This window comes from Fukomys damarensis, unplaced genomic scaffold, assembly GCF_012274545.1.
Source record: "Fukomys damarensis isolate Sample0158 unplaced genomic scaffold, DMR_v1.0_HiC HiC_scaffold_23, whole genome shotgun sequence".
NCBI classification, from domain to species: Eukaryota; Metazoa; Chordata; class Mammalia; order Rodentia; family Bathyergidae; genus Fukomys; species Fukomys damarensis.
In genome coordinates this window covers 23271156-23284658 of record NW_022900935.1, presented here as the reverse complement: position 1 = coordinate 23284658, position 13503 = coordinate 23271156, and the positions used below count along the sequence as shown (strand labels likewise).

At 50.8% G+C, this 13503-nt stretch overlaps 1 protein-coding gene across 1 annotated transcript in view; it reads right to left on the bottom strand.

Moving 5' to 3' along the window:
• Positions 1–2274: 2274 nt before the first annotated feature.
• Tie1 (tyrosine kinase with immunoglobulin like and EGF like domains 1) overlaps positions 2275–13503 on the bottom strand; it is a 20558-nt gene continuing 9329 nt past the window's right edge. Inside the window, exons 9-24 of the mRNA XM_010634423.3 lie at positions 12979–13124; positions 12583–12727; positions 10307–10465; positions 9956–10093; positions 9462–9758; positions 8706–8996; positions 8200–8390; positions 7104–7314; positions 6832–6942; positions 6449–6639; positions 5454–5567; positions 5266–5336; positions 3921–3961; positions 3742–3838; positions 3536–3635; positions 2275–2648 (exon numbers count right to left, since the gene is read on the bottom strand). Coding sequence (XP_010632725.1) covers positions 2577–2648; positions 3536–3635; positions 3742–3838; positions 3921–3961; positions 5266–5336; positions 5454–5567; positions 6449–6639; positions 6832–6942; positions 7104–7314; positions 8200–8390; positions 8706–8996; positions 9462–9758; positions 9956–10093; positions 10307–10465; positions 12583–12727; positions 12979–13124 — 2375 coding nt within the window. The 3' untranslated portion in view covers positions 2275–2576. The remainder of the gene's footprint in view (positions 2649–3535; positions 3636–3741; positions 3839–3920; positions 3962–5265; positions 5337–5453; positions 5568–6448; positions 6640–6831; positions 6943–7103; positions 7315–8199; positions 8391–8705; positions 8997–9461; positions 9759–9955; positions 10094–10306; positions 10466–12582; positions 12728–12978; positions 13125–13503) is intronic.

Genomic DNA, 13503 nt, shown 5'->3' with positions numbered 1-13503 from the left:
GTGTCTACAGAGAAGTCAACTGGGATTCTGATAGGGTCTGTACTGAATCTACAGATCAATTTGGGAAGTATTATGTGTATTTATGAGAGACTTTTCCATTTATATCTTTCTTCCCCTGCCCCCTTTTGATAGTACTCAGGATTGACTCTAGGGCCTAATACATGTTAGACAGGGGGTCCACCACTGAGCTACACCCTGTAGGTAATTTCGTGGTTGCTAATTGCTAATTTAATCTCTTTACTTGTTGTGAGTATTTAGATTGTCTTTCTTTTTTTTGTTTGTTTTCTTGTTATTTTTTTCTTAGATTATCTATCTTTCTTGAGTAAGTTTTGGTAGTTTATATCTTTCTAGGAATTCATTTCATCAAAGGTACCTAATTTATAGGTTTATGCCTTACCTTTACTCTTTTTCCTATATAATCCATTCTCCACAGGGTAGCCAGAGTGTTTTTATAAAAATGCAAATCTGATCATGGCACACCCTGCTTACAGCTCTTCTGTGGCTGCTTTCTGTTTCTGGATGAAAACCCATAGCGCAGGTACAGTGGCTTATGCCTGTAATCCCAGGACTCGGGGAGGCTGAGGCAGGAGGATCACAAATGCAAGGCCAGCCTGGACAACTTAGCAAGACTGTGTCTCAAAATAAAAAATAAAAAGGGCTGAGATGGTATATACCTCACTGTGAAAGCTCTGGGCTCAAGCCCCTGTACTGAAAAAGAAAAATCTATATATTTGTATCTGGATCTATATTGATATTGATATCGATCTAGCTCTTAAGGTGCCTCTAAGGCCCACCACACCTGGCACATCTGGGTTGATGACTCACAGAGCTACATCTTCCTTTTGCTGTAGCCACATGCAACCATTTGCAGCTCCGGAACAATCACATTGTAGTTGCCACTTCTGGTGCCAGCGTCTCTTCCACTGGTGAGCTTCTGCTTCCTTTCTATGGCCCAGGTTAAAACATCACTTAGGAAAAGCTTTCCTGACTCTAACTCCTGTTCAAGTGTTCCCTGGGTCCTCTCCCTTTCTCACAGCACACACCATCATATTTTGTTGCTTATATGTCTTCCATTTCAGAGTGGTTTTTTGATCCTCACATCCAGGACCATGTCCCTGCAGTGAATGTGCATTTGAAGTGAAGTTTCATTCTAGCAAATTCCATGTCCTCCATTGTACTTAACCTCCCATTTATTCCAGCTGTTTTCTTCCTCTTGACTTCTTCCCTATGCTCCAATCATTCAACTCTGTTCAACAGAGATCTAACATTTGCCAAATTTCCTGCCTTTGTATATAATGCTGTCAGCTGACACTTACTGTGCACTTATTAGGTGCCAGACCTAGTGCTGTGGAAAGTGTGCCTGTGGGATCTCATTTAAACTAACAGCAAGGTAGCTATGTTTGACCTCATTTTTCAAAGGAGCAAATGGAAGCTCAGAAAGGTTAAGTGACTTGACTAAGGCTACACAGAAAGTAAGTGGTACAGAAGGGAATTTAACACAGGGTCTGTGTGATTCTAGGATCTGTGCTTTTAATCATAGTGCCATACTGTTGTGCCTTCCTTCATTTCATGTGGTTCACTGAACCTAACAGTGAAACCCAACTACTCTTATTTCCTAAAGACCAGTGAGTGAGAAAGCTGAGGCCAGCCTTGAGTAATCCAAAGAGTTAGTAAGCAAGCCCGGAGGCCACAGTGTGGGGTGGTAAAGAACTAACTTTCAGGATGGGGAGCAAGAGCCCAGGAGAGGGTCACCTCCCAGAATACTGAGACCCAGAGGAAGCAAAGGCCATGACTGGCTGGAGTTGGAAGCAGCCTCTGCCTTCCTTTTTGGGGCTCACCAGCTGGGCAGTAAAGTGGCTGCCAAGCCGGGAGAGATTGCCTAGAGGCATAAGGAAAATGCTAAAATACGAGGAACTCCAGGTAGGCCAGAATCTGTCTAGTATGTCAGTTTGAGCAGCAGCTGGGCTCTGGTCATTCCTGGGTTAGAAAGTGTTTGGACACTAAAGAATCCTAGGCTGGAGGCTACCCAGAGATATAAAGAGAAATGCTGGTGAGGATGCTGGAGAGCAGGGGGAGGACCAGGGGAAAATTGGACTTGTGATGGGCACAGAGGTGAGGACTAGTGGTGTACATGTCAGGTGGGTTCTCCAGGACATCTCCCAGTGTGGGAAAGGCAACTCCACAGAGGGCTTGGGTCTTAGGCAGTGTGTCTTTACCTGGGAAGTCCAGTTTCTCTCTCTCTTGTATTTAACTTTCCCTCCAGATTGACCATCAGTAAAAGACACACATTCGATGGAGCTTCTCGGAGCATTTATTTATTTGTCCACAAGGCAGGGAATGGGGAGCGACTGACAGAGCATGTTAGTGGTGTGCATGTTGGGGAGCTGAAGTAGGGGCTTGCGTGTGGGTCCTGGTTCCTCTAAGCCCTCCCCTTTCCTGGGTCCCCGATTTCTTTCCCCTTAAATTAAAAAAAAAAAATCCTTGAGACAGTGTGGGTCAGAGGCTAGAAGGATCAGAAGTCACGACTGGAATCATTTGCTCCGGCCAGCAGAGCCAGGTTCTTGTGGGATGGCAGCTCAGGCCTCTTCAGCTGTGGCATCAATGCCTGCGTAGGTGAAGTTTTCAAACAGCGACATGTTCACGTAGGCCTGGGGACAGAGTAACCTTTAGCGGGGGCAGGGTGGTTCTTACCAGCTCAGAGCAGTGAGGATATCAGTGCACAGCTCTGAGGCCCTAGACACAGTTGTTTCGTGGGAGCTTTTTCATGCACACATCCAAGAAATTGTTTGCTTATTCATTCATTCTCTTATTTATCCATTTGTAAGGCTATCGTTGATGATTCACCCATATATATGTTTATTTGATCAGTCCTTCCTTAAGATAGTTACTCATTAATTTAGGAAAAGCTGTTTTCATATTTACTGATTTTGATATATTTTTTCATTTCTATTTATTTGTGTGTTTTTTTTTGGGGGGGTGTACCAGGGGTTGAACTCAGGACCTTGTGCTTGTGAGGCAGTGCAGTGCCACTGGCACCATTTATATTTATTTGATAATTCACTTGTCCACATGATTATTAGATTCCATTATTGAATTATGTATTTTTTCATATGATTATTATATCACCCACTCAGCAATTTTACTCCTTTGCTCATGACTTTTCCTGTATCACTCATTCACCATCCATCCTTGGTTAGTGACTATTTATGCATTCTGCTCTTGTTCTGTGCAAAGTGAGGCAGTGTTCCAGGTGAGAATGGGCTGATGGTCTCCACTGAGGAACAGGCAAACAGTCTGGGAATGGAGGCTGGGCTGGGAAAGGGATTTGCTATTGGACAAAGCCACAGCAATCCTGGAAGAGCTCAGCAGAGCCTGGTGTCTAACCCAGCAAGGGCTGCAGTGCGGGGCTGGGCCCCGGATGAGCTGCGGTGACCACTGCAGTTGAGGGAGTATGGGTGGGCAGTGTGGTGGGGACAGCAGATGCAGAAGCTGTGGCCTGTGGTGTCTTACAGTCCATGCCCGCCTCAGTCCTCACCTTCCTGGCTTCCAGCATGCGGCCCAGCTGCAGTGCAATCTGGGCAAAGGGAGGCCGCTCATAGGGACGGTCTCGCCAGCACTGACGCATCAATTCATACCTGGAAGATGCAGGAGGGTCAGCTGGGATGCTGGGCTCACAGGGCTCAAAGCTGAGGTCACTCATCATAGAGATGAGGTTCCAGAGCTCAAGGGGAGGCGACTCACACTTCATCATCACAGTTTCGAGGCTGCTCCATGCGATAGCCCTGAGGCAGCTTCTCATAGAGCTCTGCGCAGGTCATGCCACAGTAGGGTGTGCCTCCTGCAGGAGGGAACAAGGCTCCCTCAGTCCAGGGCCCCACAGGTAAGGTGGGGGTGCTCTAGGGAGGGGGATAGGAACTCACCAAGGCTCACTATCTCCCAGAGGAGGACCCCAAAAGACCAGCTGAAACAAGAAGGATGCACTTCGTTACTTTTTAGTCCCCAGTGCCCAGTGGTTTAGCCCCACCAATCCAGGATGTGCAGCCCCTCCTGGGCCCTACAAGTGTCTGGCCAGCTGCTGTCTCTGCTCCATTGAAGTTCTATTGTAGGCCTCGAACTAACATTTTTATTGAGCACTTACTATGGTCTAGGCACTGATTATGTAATATATATGTTTGTTCATTTAATTATCACACCAACCCTATAATACAGGTTTTATCAATATCCCCCCTTTGTTTGGTACTGGGGATCAAACCCAGGACCTTGGGCTTGCAAGGCAGGTGGTAGGGCACCACTGAGCTAAATCCCCAGCACTATCATTATCCCATTTTACAGATGAAGACACTGAGACCTTTAGGTAGTAGCTTGCCTGAAGTCACACAGAAATAAGTGACAGAGAAGGGACTCAAACCCAGACAGTCTGCCTTCAGAGGAGCTCTTGTCCTCAGCTGCATCTCACACTGTAACAACCTCTATATGGGTAAACATCGGGCCTAAAGCCAGGGTAGAGAGTTTGAGCTGGGGAGAACATTTAGGGAGTCTTGGGGCAGAAGCAGGAGGTAGGTGTGTGACGGTCAGAGGGGTGGTCAGTGTGGTGGGCAGTGAGCAGGGAAAGCCAAGCCAAAGGGCTCAGGGCCATGGCAGGACAGCACAGGAGACAAGGCTGACTGACTGGACAGGTCAAGTTCAAACTGAGATGGACAATGCTGAAGAGAGAGGAACAAGTGTGACAAGATGGCCACCTTGTCAGGGCCGGGCATGGTGGTACACACTTGTAATCCCAGGACTTGGGAGGCTGAGGCAGGAGGAATGCCATGAATTTGAGGCCAGCCTGAGGTACACAGTCAGTACAAGTCAGTCTGAACTACATAGTGGGACCCTGTCTCAAAAGAACAAAACAAAACAAAACAAAAAGATGGCCATCTAGGGGTGAGGAATACAGAGAAGGAGTATGGGAGGTCTTGTGCTGTTAAGATTTCAGGTGGCCATGACCCTACCCTCCAGAGAGGAAGGTGAGAGCACTCCTTTAGTATTCTCTCCAAATACCCCAGTGATCATCTGCTGCATCCCCAAACTCTCCAAGACACCCTCTGTCACACAAACAAAATCCTAAATGGATGCTGGACACCGCCAAGGTGTAATCAAGACACACCCAGTGATGTTCAAGTCAGGCCTCAAACAACACAGATGTTTCTGAGCTGTGTCTAGCTTATGCCTTGTGTGATCTTTGTGGATCAAATCCCTGCCCCTTTGCACCCCTGCACTCACACGTCACTCTTGGTGGTATAGACGCTATAGTTCAGAGACTCGATGGCCATCCAGCGCACAGGGAGACGGCCCTGGGAGGAAATGGGTTTGCAGGATGAGGTGTGAAGAAAGAAGAAAGGGCCTATTTGGGGTTCTAGGGGGGCAGGGTCAAGTGTGGGCACTGAGGGGGAGGGTTAAATGAGACTTGCCATTGTCTTCTTCACATACACCTCTTCCCCTCTAGAAAGGCCAAAGTCTGCGATCTTGGAGGCCAGGTTTTCTCCGACTAGCACATTTCGGGCAGCCAGGTCCCTGTGGATGAACTGCAGGCAAAGTCAGAAGTCAGGGAAGAGGAGATGAGGGTGCCCAGTAAGGTGCCTGGCCCCAGTGCCAGTCTACATGAGCACCCTGGATGACTTTAGGAGCCCTTTCCTCTCCTTCTCACCCACCTAGGCCTGAATCTTGGATCAGCTGATGCCTGCATGAGAAAAATTAGTGCTGGCTCTCATGCCCTCCTTCCTGTGCACTGGTTTTTGGCCAAGTCCAGGCTGTATCCTTCTTCTGGGACAATAGGAGCCACATTGCCCCTGCCCCTCTTTCCGTGCTCTCCACTCCCTTTCTCCCCAAGTCTCCTCTTTTCTTGATTGCTGACAACCCCCAAGTAACCTTCTCCCCTGAGTTCCAGTTCTTCCCCCTCCACCCTGCACCTTCCTCAGAGACCTCTCTCTGTCAATCCCTCCCTCTGCACAGGGCCTTGCCTTTTCAAAAGGTCTTAAAACCTGACTATCTGTCGAATGCCTTCTCTCAGTCTTGGGCTGCCCTCTTATAGCTGCCCTTTCCCTCCTCTTGAATCAGGGTGTTTCCAGACGTCTTCACCCTCTCCCATGGATCTCACCCACTTCGTCACTATTAGAGTCACCATCTTGGAGTGACAGCTCCTGGCCTGTTGTCTTGGGCTCAGGCCCCTCTCCTGAATGCAGCTGTCCATTCAACACCTCCAGCAGGATGTTCAAATACCTCAGATACCTCAAATACAGTATCTTTATCCTCTGCTCCTTTCTTGCCACACATGCACGCCCCTCACCTCAGCCAGGACCCTGAGGTCATGTCCTTCCTTCTCACCATTCCTCAATCCCGACACCCAGTTGCAGCCTGCTGATTTATCTTGTGATATTGGCCCAGTCACTGCTGCGTTCACACGCACCTGCTTCTCACTAAGGTACTGCATGCCATTGGCTGCATCACTGGCAAAGCGCAGCAGCTGCCGGGAGCTGAGGGTGGAGGCCGTTCCATGCTCTCGGGCAAAGGCTGGATCAGTCTCCAGTACCCGGCTCTTCCGCAGAAAATCAAGCAGGTTCCCATAGGGGGCATATTCGATAGCGATATACAAGTAACCTGGGAGGTGAGGGTGGTACAGGGTCATGATTTAGATACTGGCTACCAGGGGTGGGAACAGATACCGGATGGTAAGAGATGGGGGCCTGAAGCATGCAGGAGACGTTGGGTTCTCAAAAAGCCACTGTTGTGGTGGTGATGGTCAACGATAAGGCTCTAGAAAAAGAGGTAAGTGACAAGGTGGGTGCTCACCGCGGTTCTCACAGGCGCCCAAGAGGTTGATGATGTTGGGGTGATGCCCCAGTTTGCACAAAACTTCCAGTTCTCCAGCAAAGTCACGATGATCGTTTTCAGAGGCATACTCTGTGTAAAGAATCTCATGTCATTCTTGCCAGAAATAACTCTGAAGAGAAGGTATGAGCAGGGGAGGGCTGAGCTTAGATGCTGGTACCAGCCAGGTGGGGTCTGGGGTCTGTGGGACAAAAGTAAGGGTCAGCCTGGGGTCAGTGGTCACTCCCAGAGACCTTTCAGCATCTTGATGGCTGCGTTCATCTTGAGCCCATCCTTCTTGATCATGGCCCGGATGACTTGGCCAAAGTTTCCCTCCCCGATGAGGTCTTCAAAGGTGATGTCCTCCCACTCCAGCACTGGGTAATTCAGGGGCTCAGGCTGCGGTTTTGGCCTCCGGGTCAGCGTCAAGGTCCCTGAGCTGAACTGCAGGATGGTCTCCTCACCCTTCACAGGATGGGACAAATGGGAAGACAGTCCACGCAAGAGATGGGCAAAAGGAGGCACAGACAGGGACTCTAAGGGAGGGCTCAGCAGTTAGACAGATGGACCTTGGGCAACCTGGTGGTAAGCTGGGGACAGATCCACAGACAAGGACTTATACTGACACAGAATCACAAGCCATAGAGCCACTTCAGAGGAAACAGGACTGAAGGGACAGGCGGATGGAGGTAATGGTGGGTCCCCTCTCCCACCTTGGAGGAGTGTGGACTACAGGGGAGCAGAAAACCCAGACAGGTTGGCAGGGAAGCCTGGAAGAGTGGAAACAAATGTTACTGTGGAGGACTGGCCCGGCACAATTCTGGACGGGTAGAGTCAGCTGCACCTGGGGCTGTGGCCACAAAATATGCTGCTCTCCATACAGTACAGGTTAGCACAGGGCTCAGAGCCTCCAGAGGAAGCCCTGGGACTTGTGAGGGTAGAGGCTGGGATAGAGTGTTCACAGCCTGGCCCATGTCCCCCTTCGCTATACTCCTAGGTGGAGAACACCCCAAGGAGGAGGTGAAGAGAACCCCAAACTGACTGCATCCAAGCCTGAAACTGGCCCTGCTGAAATACAGACAAAACTGAGTTCTGTTTGACTGGAAATATTAAGTATCTCACCAGTAATATAAATAGATTCACAAGATGAGTTTGATTATAGAGAAGTAAAATTATATTTTGCACCCATGAGTGTTGAGTGTAGTCTTATACTTGTGGCATAAACACGTGTGCATGTACATAGTATACAAGTACTTGTGTGTATCTAGATGGGAAAACACACACACACACATACACACACACACACACACACGGCCACACATGTGCACCATGGGGGTCCGTGTCACTGACCGATCCTGACTGGTAGGTGAAGGTGCGTCTCTGATGCAGGCAGCTCCTGCGGATGCACACCAGAGCCAAGAGGGCAGCCAGGATGGTGAGGCAGGTGGCAGAGATGGAGCCCACCACAGCCAGGACCAGCTGCTGATCCAGGCCCTCTTCAGCTGCCCGGCTTTCTTGGACGGGGCCCTCGCTCTGCAGCCCTAGACACAAAGAGGTGGGGACACCTGGGTTAGGGAATCCAGAGCCTCCTGTGGGATCCCATGGAGAGCAAGGATGGAGCTCGCAGTACCAGGATATAGGAAGGTCACTTTGGCTGTATGAAAGAAGGAGCCAGGAGCCCCACAGGAAGCAACACGACTGTCCCAGGACTAGGATCTTCAGATAGGAAAGGTCAGGGCTGTGTCACTTGTTGGCAGGGACCTGAGATGCCTTAGCTTCAAAGTAGGGGGTGAGGAGTAGAAAGCACATGCTGAGACCATCCCTAAGCCCGGGAGTCCAGCGGCCACGCCTCTCACCATTGCCCAGAGTGGCCTCTTCTACTGTGTTGCTCCAGTCGCCCAGCCCCTGAACGCTGGCCCGCACACGGAAGAGGTAGCATGTGCTGGCATTGAGGCCACTGACAATGGTGCTCGTCTCTTCAGGCCTGTCCACGTCCATCCACAGTGGGTCTCCTGAGCCCCCTGCCACCTGCACCTCCACAATGTACTTGGAGATAGGCCCAGATGGAGCCTCTGGACGCTGCCATGTTAGGTGGATCTCAGAGTCTGAGAGGGCCTGGGCCTGGAGGAGTCGGGGGGCTGGAGGTCCTGTGGAGAGGGGAATGGGAAGGCAGGGCTCTAGACCTGGCCATGTAGCTGTGGGGTCACATACCTCTGCTCTGTGGGGTCCAGAACGGCAGCCAGCATGCCACCTCTCTCCCCATACCCTGCCCCTGGATTCTTGTCCATCCCTAGGCAACTTTCCCCCAAGCTTTTTCATCCTTTTCTTCCCCTTGTATCCTAAATCTTTTCCAGGTCCTCCGTACCCTGTGTTCCCCAAGTCTTATGTCCTCACCATGACCTAGTGATTGCATCTTCCAGCCCACATGCTCCAAGTGACCTTTATCTGGTATCCCATTTCCTGTGTCCCATGTCCTCCCTGATGTCCACGGTGTATCCTATGTCTGCCCATGTACACCCAGTCTCTTGTAACCTCCTGTATCTCCTGGGTCTCATGTGTCTTGGGTCCTCTGTCCCCCTCCTCCCCAGCCTGTCACTCTGTCCTGCACATACCGCTGGGGGGCAGAAGCACACGTGCAGGGGGTGAGGCAGGGCCCAGGAGGGTGCAGTGATAGAGCCGCACATCCAGCTGGTAGTGGGTGCCAGGCGTGAGTCCAGTCAGGAGAGTGGAGCGGGCCTGGGGGGACGAGACATTCTCCCGCCGCTCCTGCCCCCGTGCCCCGTCCCATAGGCGCAGCAGGAAACCATCACCCACCAGTGGCCCAGGCACCGAGGGTAAGGACCAGCTCACTCGCAGCCGATCAGGGCCCTCCACGTGCCAGCCCTCCAGCCATGGCTGCAACAAGGGCTCTGGGGCCAGAGGTCAGGGGTCAGTGCAGTCCAGTGAGTCCTTGGGGCTGGACAGGATGGTGAGCTCTAGTGGCTAGGGTGGGACAACCTCCAATGGGAGAGGCAGGGGCCCCTGGGATGGATGAGACATGAAAACCCTGAGTGGACAGGACAGTGATCCTTGGGAGGATAGGAAGGGATAATTTTTGGCCTCTCACCAGGACAGTCTGTGGTCATGAGGGTGGGAGGCCCCCAGGCCCCCTCTCCCCCTTCCCCTGGACGGCTCAGCTGCACACGGACGCTGTATCCTGTCTTCGGTCTCAGGTTCATTAATGTCACATTCTCACTGGGGTCCACTGGGGGTGGGGGGTGCCGCACACATAACTCGGTCCCAGCTGCTTCCCAGCACCACCTTCTCCCTTCAGCCCCCCAACTCCCATTCTGGTTCTCACTTTATCTCTTCACTGTTACCCTTACCCCTATCCTCCTCCGGCTCTTTTTCTTCCATGCACACTTCATTTGCCGCTATTACCCACACCCCTGTCATTCCTAGCGCTCTTCCCACTTACCCACGATGGCGGACCAGCCCATGGTGCTGTCCTGGGGCCGATAGTGCAGGCGGACAGAGGAGATGGGTCCATCCCCAGAGAACGAGACCAGTGGAGAGACCACAAGCTGTCGGCTCTGCTTGGCCAGGAGCTGAGGTGCAGTCAAGGGCACTGGGGGCACTGGCAGAAGGCTCAGGGTAAGGCACTGCCCATAGGCCTATCCTGTCCTCAGAAAAACAGGAACACTTTGTGCTTTGGGCATCTTTGTTTGGATCTGGGGGCCTTTTGGACAAGAGTGTGATGAATGGGGTGGTCAGGATTTAGAGAGGAGAATTCTGGCTTTGGGGCAGCCTTGGGCATGGGATTCAGCAATAAAGATACAGGTGTCTCAAAAGATGTTAAATGAAGGAGGGAATGACATGACCAATGGGGATTGGCGGGGGCACTCTATCCACGAAGGGTGGGACAGATAGAAGGGCTGGAACCCAAGGAAGAGAGAGAACCTGGATGTCATCTGCTGTATTCCCTTCTGCCACCATTCACCACTTTCTGTCCCTGCTCTGCCCCTGGCACTTCCTATGCGTGACCTCTGATTTTCACAACTACCTTTCTTTCTGATGGGGCTCATTCCTGGGCCATGAATGAAGAGACTGAAGCTCAGAGACTTTTAATAACTTGCCTAAGGACAAACAGCTAAGGGTTTGAACTTGGTCTGTCTGGTAGGTCACCTCAAATTAATTGGTTTCTATCCCAGTTTTTGTATATCTGCCTGGCTTCTTGTTTTGTTTTTTTTTTGTTTTTGTTTTTTGGTACCAGGGATCGAACTCTGGTTCTTGCGCTTGCAGGCAGCAGAACCACTGAGCTAAATCCCCAGCCCCTTCCTGGCTTCTTAACTCCATGGTCACTACCTCTATTGTGGCTTCAGCTTTTCTCCCCAGATGACTGCATGGGTGCCTTAACAGGTCGCCTTGCCTCTTCCAAATACTTACCAGACTGACTTTCTAGGAAGGAATGAAGGAAAGAAAGCTACCTAAGGCAGATGCAGAGTTGTGAGCTAAAGGAGAAGCAGGCAGCAATGAGCCCGTCAGGAGGAGGTGCAGATCTCGAGGGAGCTGAAGGGACAGTTTTGATCCTGAGGAGCCCCTTGTGTCTCTGCCTCATGTAGAGGATCTGGCCTTCAGGAAGTAGATTGCTAGAAAGTGTGCTTCTGAATCATACACAGTTAACTTTCACACTGGCTTCAAATGGAAAATAGAGTCACTTTCTACTTCATGAAGTTCTCGGGTCAGAATGGGACTGGGTTCAAGAGAGTGACCTGTATATAGAACACATGCAGGGGCTACCAGAGAAGGGTTGACATCTTGGGAGTAGATGCCCTGTTAAATAATTATAACTCACCAGTATATATTAGCGCACATGCTGTGCCAGACACTGCGCTGACAGTTTAATGCATCACCTAGTTTAGTCTGAACAACAGTCCTACCTAATAAGTGCTGATATCCCCCTTTCATAGAGAGAAGAGCTAGAAGAGCTTGGTAACTTGCTTAAGGTGATAGAGCTAGGATTTTAGAGGTAGGATTTGAGTCCCCTGGTCTGGTTGCAAAGCCTGGGATGGGGCTGTGAAGAAAGGCTGAAAGTGGTTTCTGGTGGTGGAGGAGCTACTAGGGTGGGTATGGTGAAGAACTGAGAAACAGAGTTTAACAATGGAAGAGAGGAAAGTGACAGATAAGATTTGCATGGAGGAGATCAGGAGCAGAGGGAAATAGGACCCCAGGCTGGTGGAAGTGTGAAACGCTCAGGTTTAAGATGCTGAGAAGGTAAAGGGATAAGTAGTTCAGGAAGGAGTTGTTCTGCACCTCCTTATTTGCCTGGCAGACTCCTATGCATGAGCCACCTCTGCACAGTTGGGCAGGTCTCCCTTGAACTTCACAGCCCTCTTGCTTCACACCTGTTCTTGCTCTGGTTAACTCAAAAACAGGAAGCAGCATACCAGAGGCAGAGTTAAAGGCATATTGTGTGTGTGTGGGATACATGGCTGGCAGAAGATCAGATGAAGTTAGAGGGTGTCCCTAATTTCTGGGCCATGAGATGTCCTTTTTAGATGGGACTGAGCTGTGTTCTAGCCTTCATACTGCCCAGCTCCAACCTCTGGCTGACCTCAAGTCCTCTATTTGCCTAGCGCTGGACTGTGATCTGAGATGCTCTTGCCATTCTCGCTTGGACCAGAGCCCGAGCAGCATCAGATAGTCCCTTCTCTGCTCATTAGCCATCCTCCATGGCCCTAGGTCATCACTGACCTTTGACATTGACCTTGAAGCGCCGGCTGTCTTGGCCTCCAGATGTGGACACTCGGCACTCCCAGAACCCGCTGTCCCCAAGAGCCAAGCGGGGTACCTCGAACTCAGCTGTAGTTTTGTCTGGCTCCACAATGGCTTTGGTGGTCTAAATCAGACAAGGAGAGGGCACAAAAAACAGAAAGTGTACACCCAAAAGGCAGATATACAGGCATCCATATGGACTGTAGGCAGGACAGAGGCCCAGGGGTAGCCACCACCAATCAGCCTGACCCTGCTTGAGCAATAGCCAGGCCAGTGGGAAAAGCCTGCAATAAGTTCTGAGAGGCCAAAGGTCTGAGGATGCAATCGCAAAGCTGGTGGGACAGGGCCAGGGGCTTAGAGGTCATCGCGGCTGACCTGAAGCACGGTACCATCTGGCTTGCGTAGCTCCATGCTGCCCCGTACTGGGAAGGGGTTCCCTGCAGCTGCACAGTTGATCCGGGGCATCGTCTCTAAGTTGAACTCCAATTCTGAGGCCACATTAAGGATCTGGGGGATGCGGTCTAGGGAGAGAGGACACTCACGCTGGAGCTCCACAGGGCACACACATGACCATGACACCTGTGTGCCCCCTGTCCCCTGCTCTGCATCTTAGTGGCAGCACTGCCAAATTTCCAGTCACTTATGCCTGAATGTTGGCAAAGTCCTACATGATTCCTCCAGCACCCTCAATCTGCTGGTCTACCTACTGCATCTCCCAATAACATACTTCCTAATTTCTTCTAATACTGGTAAGCAGGCCCCTTGCTATTCTCACAGCAAAAACACTGTTCAGGCTCCATTTGTTTCTGGTGCTCAGCCCTGGGTGTCTGCTTCTGCACTCTGCCTTACTTTTTTTTTTTTTTTTTTTTTTTTTTTTTGTTTGGGGTGCAACCGGGCCCC